The sequence below is a fragment of the Lycium ferocissimum genome, chromosome 8 (genome assembly GCF_029784015.1).
Source record: "Lycium ferocissimum isolate CSIRO_LF1 chromosome 8, AGI_CSIRO_Lferr_CH_V1, whole genome shotgun sequence".
Taxonomy (NCBI): Eukaryota; Viridiplantae; Streptophyta; class Magnoliopsida; order Solanales; family Solanaceae; genus Lycium; species Lycium ferocissimum.
Window position 1 is genome coordinate 45981453 of NC_081349.1, and position 16641 is coordinate 45998093.

The window sequence follows — 16641 nt, forward strand, 5'->3', positions numbered from 1 at the left end:
TCAAATTTTCTAATTTTGGAGGCTTAAATTTCACTATCACAAAAGACACCCAATTTCTAGAGGCCAACGCTATTATATCCGGAAGAAAATCCATGATGCACGTGTAAAAAAACCTCATGCACATAACAGGCCTCCAACTAATTTATATTGAACTTATGTCAGAGCATTCCATATTAAACCCAGAAATAGGGTGAGCTCATCCTAATGTGATAAACTAAATACGAAAAATTTACCAAAGCTGGATAAGTCCTGAGAAGGTATTCGAAAACCTCTTTGCTATAAACTAGTCACTTAAGTTTTATTTCCAGCACATTCTTTTTATAACAGAGAAATCCCTGAGGGACAGAGACGCATGGTCTGAAACTCGGTAGATATTTTCAGCTAGTACATTATGTGAGTAATTATGAAGGGAAATTCTCTTAAGATTTCGGATATAGCAGCATAGGGCATCTGGTCCCACTCAGCTAGTTAATTATGCAAGAAATAGAAAGAAAAATTTGAATTCCATCTGATTGCCAGAAAGTAAGCTAGCCGTACCGTCTCTTATAGCAGTGGGACCATCAGCAAAAAGTGCAACTACAGCAAGTGTCATGGCAACATCAGGCATTTTATTCATGTTCACATCAATGGCACGCAAATGCTTCCTTCCAGACGAATTCCTTGGTGGTCCTTTGACTGTGACGCTATTCTCTGTCCACGTAACTTCTGCTCCCATTTTCTCAAGAACCTCAGCAAATTTCACATCCCCCTTCACAAAGGCAAACATAAAAGACACAAATCATATGTTCTAACTTTAAATATGTAAGTCATCTCAATGCAGTCCTCAATTTGGGTGCTACTGTAAAGGATGTATCATCCACCTAATACTCATTAATACCTAACAAAACTAAAGGGATTTTCATTTTTGTCCCATCCGCTGAAATTAATCACGGGCGCTAGACAAAATATACAAAACCTATACACTGATTATGTATATTTATTTATGTATACTATATGTATATTTTGTGTATACAACATGTATGATATGTATATTATAATGAATATACAAAACCTATACAACTGCAGGTTATTTTTCTTTTGAGCAGTCCCAAAAATGTAAATAGCCCAAACCTCTGAGCTTGTTGACGGACAAGATGTGAGTATACATTAGGATGCTAACACAAAGTCAACGCGGAAAGATAACACAGAGGTTCAGAATGCAGACCCCATCCCCAGGCTCAAATAGCTTGAGAAATACTCCCTCCGTCCCATTTTATGTGAAGGTGTTCGACTGGGCACAAAGTTTAAGAATGAAAGTAAGACTTTTGAAACTTGTGGTATAAAACAAGCATTAGATATTTGTATGGCTATAAATCATCTCACTAACGGTAAAATGAAAAATTTAAAGTTATATTTTTACTAAATGTTGAAAGATGTCATTCTTTTCGGGACTGACTAAAAAGGAAAGAGTGTCACATAAATTGGGACGGATGGAGTACCTGTAAACTGTTTGTCCCACAACCTTCAACAGTTATGGTTCCACCTGTGACAGCCGCACCAGCCAAGAAGTAACTAGCACTTGAAGCATCACCTTCTACATAAGCTTTTCCAGGAGACCTAAGATTTCATCAATTGCTACTTCAGCTGTTTTTGGTAGTCAACTTCTCAAGCCATTAGAATGACCGAAAACAGACTTACTTGTATTTCTGACCTCCTCGGACAAAGAACCTGTCCCAGCTACTGCTGTGCTCCACCAAAATACCAAATCGTTCCATCAACTTTAATGTCATTTCGACATAAGGTACAGATATAAGTTTGTCAATGATTTCAATCTCGACATCTCCTAAAGCCAGTGGAGCAGCCATAACCAGAGCAGTCAAGTATTGGCTGCTAATGGATCCAGACAGCTTCACCTAAAAGATAGAAAAGCAAGAATTTCTGAATGATAATGGTATTCTATGCTTCAGAAAAAATAAAATAAAAGCTGAATAGTGAGTAGGAACCACCGATAACATAAGAACCAGGATTCATCAATACATTCACAAGAGAAAGCAAAATAAAATTCTTCTGAAAAGAAGCTAACTAGTGAACCAAGGGCAACATAAGGATCAGGATTCATCAATATGTTCAAAGCAAAATTAATATATCTTCTTCTCTTTAGTAGCTGAGCAAGTCCCTAAGGAAAAGCTGAATAGGAGAAACCAGTAGCTCTGGCAGAACAAGTTACTCAACAATTGGTCAAATTTGCCCTTTGTTTTAGGACTTCTTAAGAGGACTGAAACTTAAAGAGGCCAAAGAGACCGTCCCAGAACACTGTAATAGCAAATTATTATCCATCAAGTAATGTTGCTGGTCCTACCCATAGTAGTCATTGAGGTTTATTGCTTAGCTTCTTCCTTGTTTTAGGTAAGTTTTATTATTTCAATCCGCTTTGGTTTAGGACGCGTTTGACACCCCCTCCATCCAATTTAGGTGTTTTCATTTATTACCCCATGACATTTATTGTAAAGGTTGAAGTTTCATTATTTTTATATTAAAGTTGAATAAAGTGGAGATAGAGGTGACTTTCAAAGTATTTGAACCCTTTTAAATATAAAAATGTGCTTCTATAGTAATACCTTTTTCATAGATTAGAATAATTGAAATAATTAAGAAGAGTGATGGAAATAAGTTACTCTGCAAAGAAAGTGGAGAAATGTTCCAACTATAAATAAAGATTGGGACAACAGCTAATTTAGAAATGTGAGAGAATTGTTTTTTTTTTTCCCTCAAAGAAGCTCTTGATTGACACGAACCATGAATCCTATATTGATTGGTAATATTGTTCCAGAGTCTTATTTCTTAAAAATACAGGTAGCTACATTTCTTTGAGCTTCATACAGTTTTGTAATCATTCAACTTACTACTGTTGAGGAATTTAGAGTTTGGCTTTTGAGTTCATTCATAGAAGTTAGAATGTAGGATATCTTTGCTTTAAGCCGGCTATTGGTCTTCCTTGGAAATGATTCTTTGTCTACAAACATTTAGACTTTGGAAACATTAACCTATAGGAACAGAATAGTTCCTTTAAACCATACACGAAAAAAGGTATTTCTAATGCACTGGAAATTTACAGTATTCAAAATTATGAGAAACATATTTTCGCTTACTAAGCCACGATATATACACAAATGTATTCTCGAAATAGGTTAGACAATGCCAATTTCTTCCAGCTATAGAGTACTTTAACTTTATAGGCAAAGAAATCTTGGCTTGTGCATCCCAGTTATTTATTCATATTACAGTTTTAAGATGTTATTTATTAACATTTTAAATATGGCATATTAGAATTTGTAATCTTCACCTTCCCTCCCGGAAGACCTCCCTTGCTGACGATTCGAACAGGAGGACATTTTGTACCGAGGAAACAATCAACCTGTGCACCAAGCTGCTTCAGACCATCAACCAAATCACCAATTGGTCTTTCTCTCATTCGAGGAACTCCATCAAGTACATACCTGTAGCAAAAAAATGACCTATTAGAGTTAGTAATGCTGTATTGTTTTAATCAATAAAATTACCTGCCAATAAAGAAGCACTGAGAAAATGGTAAGACAAATGTCCGTACCATTGTACGCATCATACAAACTTTTCAAGATCTAGTAGACATCTAATCATTCATGCCCTCAAAACCTCAAGCTGCTAACAAATACCTTACAGGAAATTGATTTAGCTATCTATGTCAAGAAAATTTATAGCCTGTTTGGCCAAGCTTCTCCAAGGCCAAAAGTGTAAAGAAAAAAAATGCTTTTTTTTCCAAAGTTGAGGTATTTGACCACGCTTTTAGGAGAAGAAAAGGTGCTTTTGAGTAGAAGCAGAAGCTGTTTTTGAGAAGCTGAAAAAGTAGTTTCTCCCCAAAAACCTTTTTGAAAAGCACTTTTGAAAAAATACTCTTAGAAACACTTTTTAAAAGCTTGGCCAAACACTAATTGTTGCTCACAGGTGCTTTTCAAATTGATTAGCCAAACACAAATTGCTTCTCAGCAAAAGTACATTTTTGAAAAGTACTTTTCAGAATAAGCCGATTTTAGAAGACTGGCCAAACAGGCTATTAGTCAAAAATACCAAAAAAGAAATTCATGAAGAATATCAGAATAGCTTTAACTGCAATCAATCAATTAGCTTCAATACCAAGCTAGTTAGGTCGGCGTAATGAATAATCTCTAATCATTTCGCTCGATTTAAGCCCATTCCATTCCAATTGCTTTAACTGCAAACTAAAAGAATAAAATGATATTAGAAAAAGGAAGATATTAGACCTTGAATTTCCACCAGCTACAGCAACTGCTGCTGTTAGTGGCCGCATAGCAGTTCCTGCATTTCCAAGGAAAAGTTGAATTTCTTCGTTGGAGTCTTTACCAACAGGGAACAGCCCACCACAACCATCAACAACAGCTCGTTGGTTTGCACTGTCTTCTTCTACTTTCAGTCCAAGTGTTTTTAAGGCACCAAGCATGTAATGAATATCATCACTACTTAGCAAATTGTCAACCACAGTGGTTCCCTGAAATTCAAATGCAAGTCACGTTTAATGGCCACAAAATATTGTTGAGATATATAACGAACAAAATAAAGTAAAAGATTCTTTACACATTTCAATGTAACGACCATCTTATGCAAAACTGCAAAAGAATGAAAAATGAGAACTTTTTGCAGCTTAAAGAAGTTCACAAAGTTGATCATGGTTCAGAGCTATTATGCTATATAAGTCGTCCAAGCCGCCTTCATCTTTAGAAGAGATAATCCTAGTAGGTAATAGCACCTTATACTTCGACTAAGGTGTTGCTAAGAATGCACTTCCCTACCCACACTAACTTTCCTAAGGGGGAAAAGAAGAGAAAACTTCAATTTTGAAGAAACACATCAAGTTAAGTGTTAAATGATAAACAATGATAAACTTGAATCATGAGTCCTTTTTCTTTTCTTTTTGCCTCCCTTTCATAGTAGGCAGGCAAAGCATACCATTTCGACCATATATTGGCTGTATAGATTGTTCTCATACAGAGTCATTCTTGTTTTGTGCTATCTGATGCACCACTGAACACCCGATCCCACCCTAATACTATTTCTATGTGGTCACAAGGATGAAAAAACCACAAAGGGATGCTGGAGAAAGACGAAACAGAAATGCATGATAACAGATTCTTCGAAACTAAGGTGACCCCTATTGCAACCATAAGAAAGATACATGCATTATGCAACACATTTGGCGTCGTTTGGTTGTAAAGGAACCATGCATAGCACTAAACAGGCAGCCGCCGAATACACTGACTACATCTAACATGTTATAGGAATAATCAACCCCATTACATAATCATGCATAAGTAAATATAGTGTTTGGTTGGTTGCTTAACTTATGCAACATTTGGTTGATAGTATTAAATAATACCCCATTAAGGGGTCGTTTGGTTGCTGGTTAGGAAGGAAATTATTCATGTTCTTATTAATTTCAGCACAATTAGTACCGTGTTTGGTAGCATTTTAGTCATGATGTATAAAATTCAACACACCAAGTACGGTTTAATTACCAGTTTATAATCCCGCATAACTAAAACATGTATAAGTTATGAGTCAATTTACGTATAATTTTAGGCACGATAGAAGATGGAGACCCTGCAAACTAAACCTTGCATAACTAATCACTGCATAAGTCTAACCAGCAACCAAACAACCCCTAAATTATACGAGTGATTTATGTATTACTTTATGCGGAATAAAATGTGATAAAAAAAACCTGCATTAGCAATGCAAAACTCAGGGGCGGATCTACATATAGGGTAAATTTTCTGTGTTTATATGCATATATTAACTTTTGAACACCCTGAATAAATTATATTTAGCTTCTTCTTTTTTTTCCGAACACCCTGAATGAAAATCCTGCATCCGCCACTGATTAAACTATGTAAAGACAAAAATTCTTTCACGTATTACAATCTCTTCATTCATCACCACATCACAATTCCTTCAATATTAATCATTGCATAAATAACTAAAATGTGAACCAAACACACTAAAAATTGGCTACTTGTTCAGATAGTGCAGCAAGAAGGAGAATGCGATTGGATAATGATTTAGAGCCAGGTAATTTAACAGTGCCTGATATTTCTTTAATGGGTTGCAACACAATATCAGAGGTTGTAGCCACTGATGAAGCTGAAATCCTAAAAGAAGAAGACTTTGTTGTAAAAACTGAATCTTTTTTCAAGACCCATATTGATTTTGTTGAATTTTTCAGATTTTTAGATCCAAAAGAAAGAGAAGGTGAAAATGTGGGGAGTTGGGGTTTATGAATATTGGAATTGGGATGAAGGGTTTGTATCCCTTGTGTCATGTTGTTAATCTGTGCCATTTTTAGTGTCTTCTCTATGTTATGTCTTTGGTGGTTGATATGTAAAAGTTTGAGTCTTTAGCTTCTTCTTTTTCTAGTTTTGTTTTTTCTATTAACTAAAGAAATTTGATTAAGGTCCCTCCAACAACCTTTTATCAGTAAACTTTTTGCTCTGTTCTAAAAGGGAAAAAGTTGTTGAAGATCAACAGTTCCACACACGGTTTGTTCCAAGTTTGTCTTTTATGCACTTCTAGTCCACTTATCTTATTATTATTTACTTTTGATATATGAAAGACAAAAGACATCATTTCACCCCTGAACTTGGCACGAAAATTCAGTTTAACAACTAAATTTAAGTTGGATTTATTTACCTCCCTTAACAACTTAGGTTTCAATTATATTCCACCTCCAGTTGCCCAGACCAGTTGAGGGCTGAGTATTGTTAGACACGAGCGAGCTCATTGGCCCACGTCATTATTTATTCCTCAACTTATTTTTACCGGCCCCCACTTAAAAAACCCGGTCCAGCCCCAATTAACCCGACCCATCCTAAACAAAAACCCGATCACCGTTCCAAATCGACATTTTGCCCATTTCCACTACACAACCAAACCTCTACACTACACAACCGATCATTGTAAAGTTAAAAACCCAAAATATACGTAAATCCTGTCGTTCTAGAGTGATATTGAAGATTAGTTAGCCACAAAGGTACACAATTCTTGTATTGGGGTTTCTCTAGATTTCGATTTACTGTTTTACTTGCAAAAAAACTTTATCTTTAACTTCTATTTCTTTTTCTTTCTTTTTTTGGTGTAAATGGTAACTGATTCTTGTAATTTTTCATTTGTTTTCGATTTTAGGTTTTTTGAAGAAAATGGACGATGTGTTTGTGACTTTGAGGTTTAACCACGGAGGTAATTTAGAAGAAAAAAAACCTCGTATTAAGTATATTGGAGGTAGTGTGACAGATTATTTTGATGTTGATGTTGATAAATTCTCTTATTTTGAGCTTGTTTACTATGTTAAAGAAATAGGTTACAATATTTCATCTTGTTTTGTGCATATATTAGACCACCTAAATGTCGGTTTCTAGTAGAAGTTAAAAGTGATAGGGACATTATTGGTATTGTACCTCAATTAAAAAACGGAGAAATTGTTGTAATTTTTGTCATTCATCTTGTTGAGGAACCTATCAAATTGTGGTCCCCCCTTATATCAAATCGCTCTTCCACACTTATTACCCACAGGGGTGGGGGAATCTTTTACTTCTTTTAATAACCCCACATGTGAAGATTTAAATGAAGGGGTTGGGGCAGGTAAGGGCAGTCAAACATTTGGGGGTAGTGAAGGCTTAGAATTTGAAGAGGCTGCTGGTCTTAATGAACTCTTGGGTGGGACTTCAGCTGCTGCAGCTACTACTACTTCAGCAGCTGATGATGATGATGATGATTCTCACCAATAGGAGAACTTAGAAATCGTAATAATAACCAAATCAAATTCAAAGGCCACTGCTACCTATTAATCTTTTAACCTAATCCTTCATTTTATTTTCTATTGAGGTCATACATCCTCGGAAACAACAAGAACAAAATGTCGTTCGTGTCATATCATGTCTAATCACCCCCTGTACATCCAAAATTTGTAGTTTAAATATGACTATACATTTTTGTGACTATAAAATTAATGTTATTAAGATAAAAAGGACAAATTAAAATTTAGAAAAAAATTAAAAAATTAAATAAAAGTGTATAATTCTTCTTAAAACCTACTAAAAGATGTCATACAAAATAAATAAAAGAATGAGAACCTATTTGATATTTACGTCCTTCAGCTTTACACGCTGATAATTCTGCACCTTGGCTTGTATTTTTTTAATAGTACCATCTTTAGAAATGAAGGATATAGCTAATGCCAAATAGGTGGAATCCGCGACTTAAGTGACAAAAAAAATTTGGAACCAAAATAACACACAAATATATATATATATATATACACACTAAAGTATGTATTTCATGATTTTCATCCATTTTAGCACATACATTTCATAACAGAAAAGAGACTACCTTTTTTTTTTTTTTTTAAGCTATCAAAATCACGTTTTTTCTATATTTTGGGCAAAGATTAGTCATGTTTCAAAATCTCGAAATATCAAAATTTTATATAGAACTTAATATCTTTTTTTTGCGTAAATAATGTCGGCTCATTACATCAAGTATAACTAAACAACTTTGGATCATCGTTTTGTCCCTAACTTACCATAGGAGTTGTAAAAATACGGGATATAACATGCCCTTAAGTTTTGTTTGTTTGGAAACTTGTCATTATATATATATATATATAAGTGTATATTTTATAGGGTTTTGATCTAAGTGTTTTATTATTTAGTCAAATCGAGTGTACAAATAAAAATATTTTGATCTACCTTTAATTTTTATATTATGTTATTATTTTTCTTTTTTTGTCTTTTTTGTTTTTGCTGTCTTTTGTGTAATCCGCATTTTTTTAATGTAATGTGTATTTTGTATTGTTTGGAAACTTGTTATCTTTATGTTTAACTATTATATTTGAATGTACAAATACAAATATTTTATTTAACAATAATTCATCCAATACGAGAGGTTTATACTAATTCAAAAATAATTCATTCCATTAAATTATAATACTAATTCAAAGCAATACAATACTAAATTACAATAACAATACAATCTTCAAGTTCTAGAGGCTCTATTACTTAAACGTGGTTGTACCACCACGCCTTATTTCCCACACGAACGCTTGTCTATGGCCATATTGCTTACATGTAGAGCACTTGCGAGAGTAAGTTCTTTCACTAACATCCATTTGATTGGGTCTACGACCCATGAGTTATGCCCAATTTCTTGATGTAATCCTTGTTAAGAACTATCGAAAATTAATCATTTGGCTAATAAGCTTCAAAAAAAAGTTGGAATTGGCCGGAATATGCTTTAAGGTAATCGTGGACCTTGTATTCCCCCCGCCACATAAGCATTTACCGTTCTTGCCAGGGTCTCTCTCGAAGCACTTTACGGGAGAACACGACGTGGTACGTTTGCCACCCACCACAAGTGCATGTTCTTGTTTCGGCTAAACGGTAATATGCACGTTTCCACCCTTACCATTATAATAACCCGTCCTAACTTCATAAACACGTTGAATGGGGTCATACTCGGTCATTTTGGCGAAGCTCACATTTTTTTTAATGCTCCATCTTTTTGGGGAGGCATCCAGGTCATGCGGGAGAGTCTAGGGTGCGGGGTGTCCTAATCAAAAAAAATTGCCCTCGCTTGGAGTCATTCTCACCATTGCGGTGCCTAGTCTCTAGATTTTTGGCCATTGAAAATATACCAGTTCTTTGTTGTGAGCATATTTTTCTTTGCCTCCATCAAAGATGAATCCATTTTTCAATTTCGAACTTCATCAACCATTTTACGTATGCGATCCATTTTTGTTCACTAAGTTGAGATTGTTTAGAACTTTGATTGCAAATTTGCCTTCAAGTGCCTTAAGCAATAGTGATGGTAAACAAGGGGAGGCTACCCCCCCGGCAAATTATCCATATTGTGCAATATGCCTTTATGACGATCAAATAGCACGCATATGCCCGTATGATCCTTAATAACATGAGTCTTCAAATGGGTCAAAAAGATCCCCTATGTGTCATTGCTCTCGTTAGCGACAATTGCGAAAGCAAGACGGAATATTGACCCATTGGCATCCATTCCTACTGCAATTAAAAGCTTGATGTCGTATGCACCATATATATGCATGCCATCTATGAATATCACTAGCCGGCAGTGGGCAAACCCATCAATACATAGTTTGAATATCCAAAATATGAAGTTGAAAATTTTACCCTCTATAATATTTCTACAAGGTACACGGCATTAAAATGTTGTAGAGCCGCCGTATACCTTGGCGACGATTGAAAAGATGTATGCCAATTTCCAAAGATCATCTCAAAAGCACATTACGCCGAAAATCCCTTTCTGTTGCTTATAGTTTTACCATATACGGTTTAAACGTTTCTAATGCAATCTTTGATGGGGATCCTGCACAAGTTTAAACAAACAACATTTAGTAATGATCTTTTAATTGATATAAGACATATAATGTACTAGGTAGGATAAGATACCTTGGCGTTTCGGCAACATCTTTAAATAACACTTGAGCAATCATGTTTGTATCTAAATTATAATAATCTGCTCAATTGTCTTCCAAATCACAAGTGTGGTTTTGGCGGAATTTTTTGATAGCCCACATACCATCAGGCTTAATAATTCCAAGCAATAATTCATTCCTTGATACCGTCGTCTACAAACTAGCCTCCATATCTTTGTGTTTGACTGATCAACCTTAAACTCCCTTATTTCCTTAAAACAATAAATTTTGACAGCCTGTTGCAATGCCTTTTTGGATGCTTACATCATTCCTACTATAAGGTAGCATTGATCTTTGTTGAGATCCTTTGGTTCAATTCAGGTTTTTAGGCGACTATGATCATCTTCTCTTGTGAAGACAAATGCATCATCACGACCTTGCAGGCTGTCAAGATAAGGAATATTGTTAGAATGCCACAAAATTGGGCTTTCAAAAGTTAGGTTTTCCACCATCGGTGGTGGTGCATTGGTTGTTGTTGGTTTTGGCTTTGAGGAATATTGTTGGTCATACCAACTTGAACATCATCATCATCTTCATCATCGGTTACCTCTGCATTATTAGCTATTTCATCGTCATCACTTGATGATGACTCATAATAATTTGAAAAATCTTCATCATCAAGTGCATTCCTCCTCCTACACGAAAAGTAACATATTTTAAATACCAACATCATATATATATGGATTATTTAATATCAAGGTGATGAACTTACTGATGTTGATAAGCATTGTCATGGTGTGGAGAATGATCAACTTCACCGAACTGAGAAGATTGACCAACATCCATATTTGGTACCACTGGCGAGTTTTGAGAATAGCTCCTATAAAGATTTGAAAAATGGTTATTTACGAATTCATACAACAAACACATGCTACTACACACAATAATAATAAAAAAATGCATATTTACCAATTTTCATTGTAAGCTTGATTAAATTGCTGGCTTAGATTTTCCAGCGGCACTTGACCACTCAAAATGTCTCCATAAAAACTAAAGTCCCCATAAGTGTTACCATTAATAGGCTGGACTTGAGGGACTTCTTCTCGAGGTATCTTTTCAACATACATCTCAAGAACATTAATGGATACTAAATCACTATATTCTTCCGGCGATCCCAAATACTCACTCAAAGATTCATCATCATTGATATTGTGCATGACATAACGCACTACACCGTTTGATATTGTTTGTGGATATCCGCCTGTTATTAAGATTCCAAACTCAGTGGGTGTAGTTTTCATTCTTTTGTGCATGTAACTATCTAGTGTTTCATAATTTAAAGTTGTTGGAAATTTAACATGGGCTTTTAGTCTGATACTATAACGAACGGAGTTAGTTGTCCTCAACGATATCTCCATCCCAAAATAGTGAAACCCTAGCAGTTGAAGCATTTTGAGACATTTTTTCTATGAACTTTGATTTTTTTTTTCAATGACTTGTAAGACTTAGACTTATGAAATTGATGAGTTTTTCACTTGTCCAACATTCATGTTAAATAGATTCCTGAAATTATCATGTGTGGTGGGTTATCAAATCATCACTTACATTACGCATTAAAATGGTGCGTAACACAAGTGAGAGTCATATTTAAACGGTCAAATAATGCAGCATTGTATTGTCAAATCAAGCCTTATGTCTCATAGATTCCTAAAATTGTCATGCGTGGTGTGTTGTCAAATCATCACTTACATTGCGCATTAAAATGGTGCGCAATACAAGTGAGAGTCATATTAAAACGGCCAAATAATGCAGCATTGTATTGTCAAATCAAGCTTTATGTCTCATAAATTCGTGAAATTGTCATGCGTGGTGTGTTGTCAAAATCATCAATTACATTGTGCATTAAAATGGTGCGCAATACAAGTGAGAGTCATATTAAAACGATCAAATAATGCAGCATTGTATTGTCAAATCAAGCCTTTATGTGTCATAGATCCCTGAAATTGTCATGCGTGGTGTGTTGTCAAATCATCACTTACATTGCGCATTAAAATGGTACGCAATACAAGTGAGAGTCATATTAAAACAGTCAAATAATGCAGCATTGTATTGTCAAATCAAGTCTTTATATGTGATAGATTCTTGAAATTGTCATGCGTAGTGTGTTGCCAAATCAATACTTATATTGCGCATTAAAATAGTGCGCAATACAAGTTAGAGCCATATTAAAACGGTCAAATAATGAAGTACTATATATAACATGATTGACAATTTCAGGAAGCATTCACATTAAAACGAGTTATCATGTCGTTCTACACCCAATTTGGTAATCTTGATTCTATTACATGTTTTACCCCAGGAAACATATTCGAAGCAATGGGTAGGACATGAGAACTAGATGATGATTTTTAATACTCAAATAACCCTAACAACAGATTCAATCGAGAATACATTAATAAAATGAGAGAGGAGTGGGATTGGCGTGTTAGGGAGGCTGCAGCACTAGAGCAAAAGTTAGCGTCAGAAAGGCTTAAACGCCCAAAAAAAACGTGCTATAACAATGCCTCGTGGAACTCCACAAGAGTTTAATTTTGCTCGTAACCGTTTTCGCGAAGAGAACAATCGGATGCAAATACGTTACCTTAGGGTAGAATATGGTGTACATGGTAGCACAAGATTTAGATCCAAGTGAGATTCGGACTGTGAGATGTCCAATGAAGATTAATATTTTTTATATAAAGTAAGTAGGTAGGGTCATAAATACCACCCCCCCCTCCCAACTAGGGGTACATGGGGTTTGCAACTATAAAAGTAGCCCTTTCTTTTGTTATTAGACTACAACGTATTCAATGTCGAGTAGTAGAAACGCGACTTGGTTTTTACTCCTTCCAAAAGAACCAAATAAACGATGATGATGAGAGTTCAAATCATAGCAGTTTTTCGAGTGATAACAGTGATTTAAAACTAGACGAGCTAAATCCCCACCTTCTTATAGAGCGTAATGATGATTTCTGCAATGTGAAATATTCAGATCAGCGAGAATATTATTGCGGTTTACGCCGAGAATGGTCACATCGGCTTACCGAATCAGAACGTCTTGTTCTTGACTTAGAAAATCTCAACGCTCCAATCCCAACAAGGTACTCAATTACCATGCCCGTTGTAGGTGTAGAAACGTATGAGCTTGCCGTACAAAGGATTAGAAAGCAAAACAACAGAATGCTGGCAAGACTTTGTAGATTTTACATGCTAAAGTTAGCCAAAGAACAAGCATCATCAACCGGTAGAGAATTAACATCTACTGAAAAAAGATGTGTCTTAAGAAACCGCTAATATTTTTCTGAAGACGATATTGAGGACTTCTATTCTGATGAAGATTAGTGGTTATTTAAGTTCTTTTAAATTTCTGACTCATGCGGTTAATTTGTATTGTAAGTTTATGATGAAGTCATCAATAAGAAAAAAATAGTAAGTTTTAAATTAGCTTTGAATGTTTAAGTTTATTATTAATTTATAGAGTTAATAATACATAAAAAGTTCAACAATTGATAATTTAAAGAAAAAACTAAAATAAATTAGTACATAAAGGGTGCAGATTACATTATCGATGAAAGGGTGCAACTAGTAAAAACAAAATACATGAAATATCAAACTTAATAAACAAAAGACATAGAAATAATAAACAACAACTAGATAGCACAAATAATCTTCAGGCACTTTACAACACAAAAAACGACGACCCGAATTATCTGGGGTCCTTGATAATTTTAGCTTATAGTAATAACCGCATTCACAAACATCGGGTTCTATAGCAAAGTTTGAGGTTTGGGAGCTTTGAGACATGTTTTTGGGGGTGCAAAAGTGTGTTGAAGGGGTGAAAATGGAGGAAATGAAGGAGAAGAGTTTGCTGAAAATTGGCTAAGTGTTTTAGGGTTTTTATGGAGGCCTATTACGCACAGATTCTGTGTGCGAAACCTACTTATGTAATTTTTTTATTTTTTTTTTGTGTTAGTTTGGTTGTTTTTTTTTTTAGACTAAAAAAGTCGCGGGCTCAAATAGGTGTGTGTGAGTCTACGTCATAACCAACAAACAGTCAGCCACCATTCGCTGGGGTTGGTGGTGTCTAGTTTCATTTATTTTGCCCTTTTATTTATTTTATTGTTACTTCCTGTATAGTAAGTATGTACAAAACGAGGTTTACATCATTGATGATAAGCAGTTTAAAAGACTGTGCACAAAGAAGATAAGTATTCTAAAGAAAACTTTGGAGAAAAACCATTTTATGTAAAACATAAATCCATTAATTAGGAGTAGAAGAAAAGTTATAGGTAACCTCCAAAACCATGACTTGCACCTCGACATCTAGACGGAAAATCTAAAATTTCTGCTATATAATATAGTGTAGGCACTGAAATTTAGTCAGACTTAAATCCCATAATTAACTTGGATCATATCCTAAATTCGAGATGTATTGGTCCAAACAAAGATTATGGCCCAACATAATGGGATTTATTGCTTTATTGCTTAAGTTCAGCATGTATGGATTTAATTAAAAGACCAATTCAATTGGACTAGTCTATCTTGTCGGACTTCACATGATGAGCCCACTCTATTAACCCAAGGTCCACGCCACGTGAATGACGTTGCGCCCCAAGTCAAGTCAAGAACTAATAAGCCGAGGCACGTATATAAGTGACACAGCATGCCAGGTTAATGGAAGAACCAATCAAATGTCGCCAAATGTTCAAATGACATGGTTCAACCAATCACATACATACCCTAGCTCTCCGTTACAACTATAATTAGGGGTCTTCATAAAGCCAAAAGGGATCAAGAAAAATACATAGAGAAGCTCTCATCCCCAAAGGTGATCCGCAAGTCTTCCGCATACTAAGAAGTCTTCGCTCCAAGTGTGAGCCGCAAGTTTCCATACCTCTACGTTTGTGATCAAAGCTCGGCTCCGCATTCGTAGTGAAATCTCGACAACAAGTAATCCGTCCATTCAAGAACAAGCAAAGCCATTGATTGATGGTTGTAAGGAGAAGAATCAGAGGATTACATCTTTTTATTTAAGATTTCATAAAGATTGTAACACCCGCACAAATTCTTGAAATCAAATATTATTCTTTGTCGCTATTTTTCTTGCCTTGATTATTATTTTTCAGGAACCAAAACGTAGTCGTTACAAATTTGGCACGCCCAGTGGGACATTCTTTACGTCTCATCTCTTCTCTCCAACAATCGAAGTTCAAAACCACTAAGATGGCTTCCAAGAAGGTCAACTCAAAATCCGCATCTACAATAACTATCGGATCCAAATTCTCCGTTGCTGTGGAAAACATCCAAGATGTTACTAAGGGGAGCGTCGGACCCGTCACAAGGAACCAAGCCAAATTTCTAGGACAACGTGCTCCGCAAGCACAATCTGAATTTGCTGTCGTCTTTGGTTCATCTTCAAAAGGCGTGAGATCTCCCGCAAACACCACCGAAGAAGGGGAGGATACAGCCAAAATGGTCGAGAAGGTTCTTGCCCAACTTAGTTTATTTAAGTCCAAGAAATCCTTCACGCAAGCTGATGATGATGTCTTAAGCACTGGATCTACTAAGCATAACATGTTCGCATCCTATGTTCGCGAAAATCCATGTTCTTCTCCATCACCTACGATGGTGGTGCATGCGATGATGACTAATGCTTCAACCATAGAAGAACAACTTGAAAATTTGACGAAAGCAGTTGAAGGCCTATCATAGTACGTTAAAGATCAAGATGCTGAAATCACCAAGTTAACAAATAAATTGGAGAGCATGGCCGAAGGAGAATCTACCCAAGCACCTATGAAGCTTCATGAAACACAAGAGGAAGGAGAGTCCTCCGCAAAACAAGAAACAACGATCAAGAAGGTCCAAGTCTCCGCCGAAGGTCTGATTCCCGTTGGCCAATTGAAGGACTTCATCATGGAGGCTGTCAAGCATAAATCTGAGTCCGCATCCAAATCTTCTCTTACATATGCAAAGCCTTATACGCAAAGAACTGATAACTTGAAGATGCATGCTAGCTATCAACCTCCTAAGTTGCAGCAATTTGACGGCAAGGAAAATCTGAAACAACACGTGGCACACTTTGTTGAAACTTGCAACAATGCTGGAACATATGATGATTACCTTGTCAAACA

At 35.7% G+C, this 16641-nt stretch overlaps 1 protein-coding gene across 1 annotated transcript; it reads right to left on the minus strand.

The window, feature by feature from the left end:
• Positions 1–457: 457 nt before the first annotated feature.
• LOC132068627 (3-phosphoshikimate 1-carboxyvinyltransferase, chloroplastic) lies at positions 458–6437 on the minus strand. Its single transcript, XM_059462269.1, has 6 exons — positions 6047–6437; positions 4278–4522; positions 3323–3476; positions 1678–1892; positions 1479–1596; positions 458–748 (listed from the first exon to the last, which is right to left on the minus strand). The coding sequence occupies exons 1-6, from the start codon at positions 6365–6367 to the stop codon at positions 473–475; spliced, it is 1329 nt and encodes a 442-aa protein (XP_059318252.1). The 5' UTR covers positions 6368–6437; the 3' UTR covers positions 458–472.
• Positions 6438–16641: the final 10204 nt, after the last annotated feature.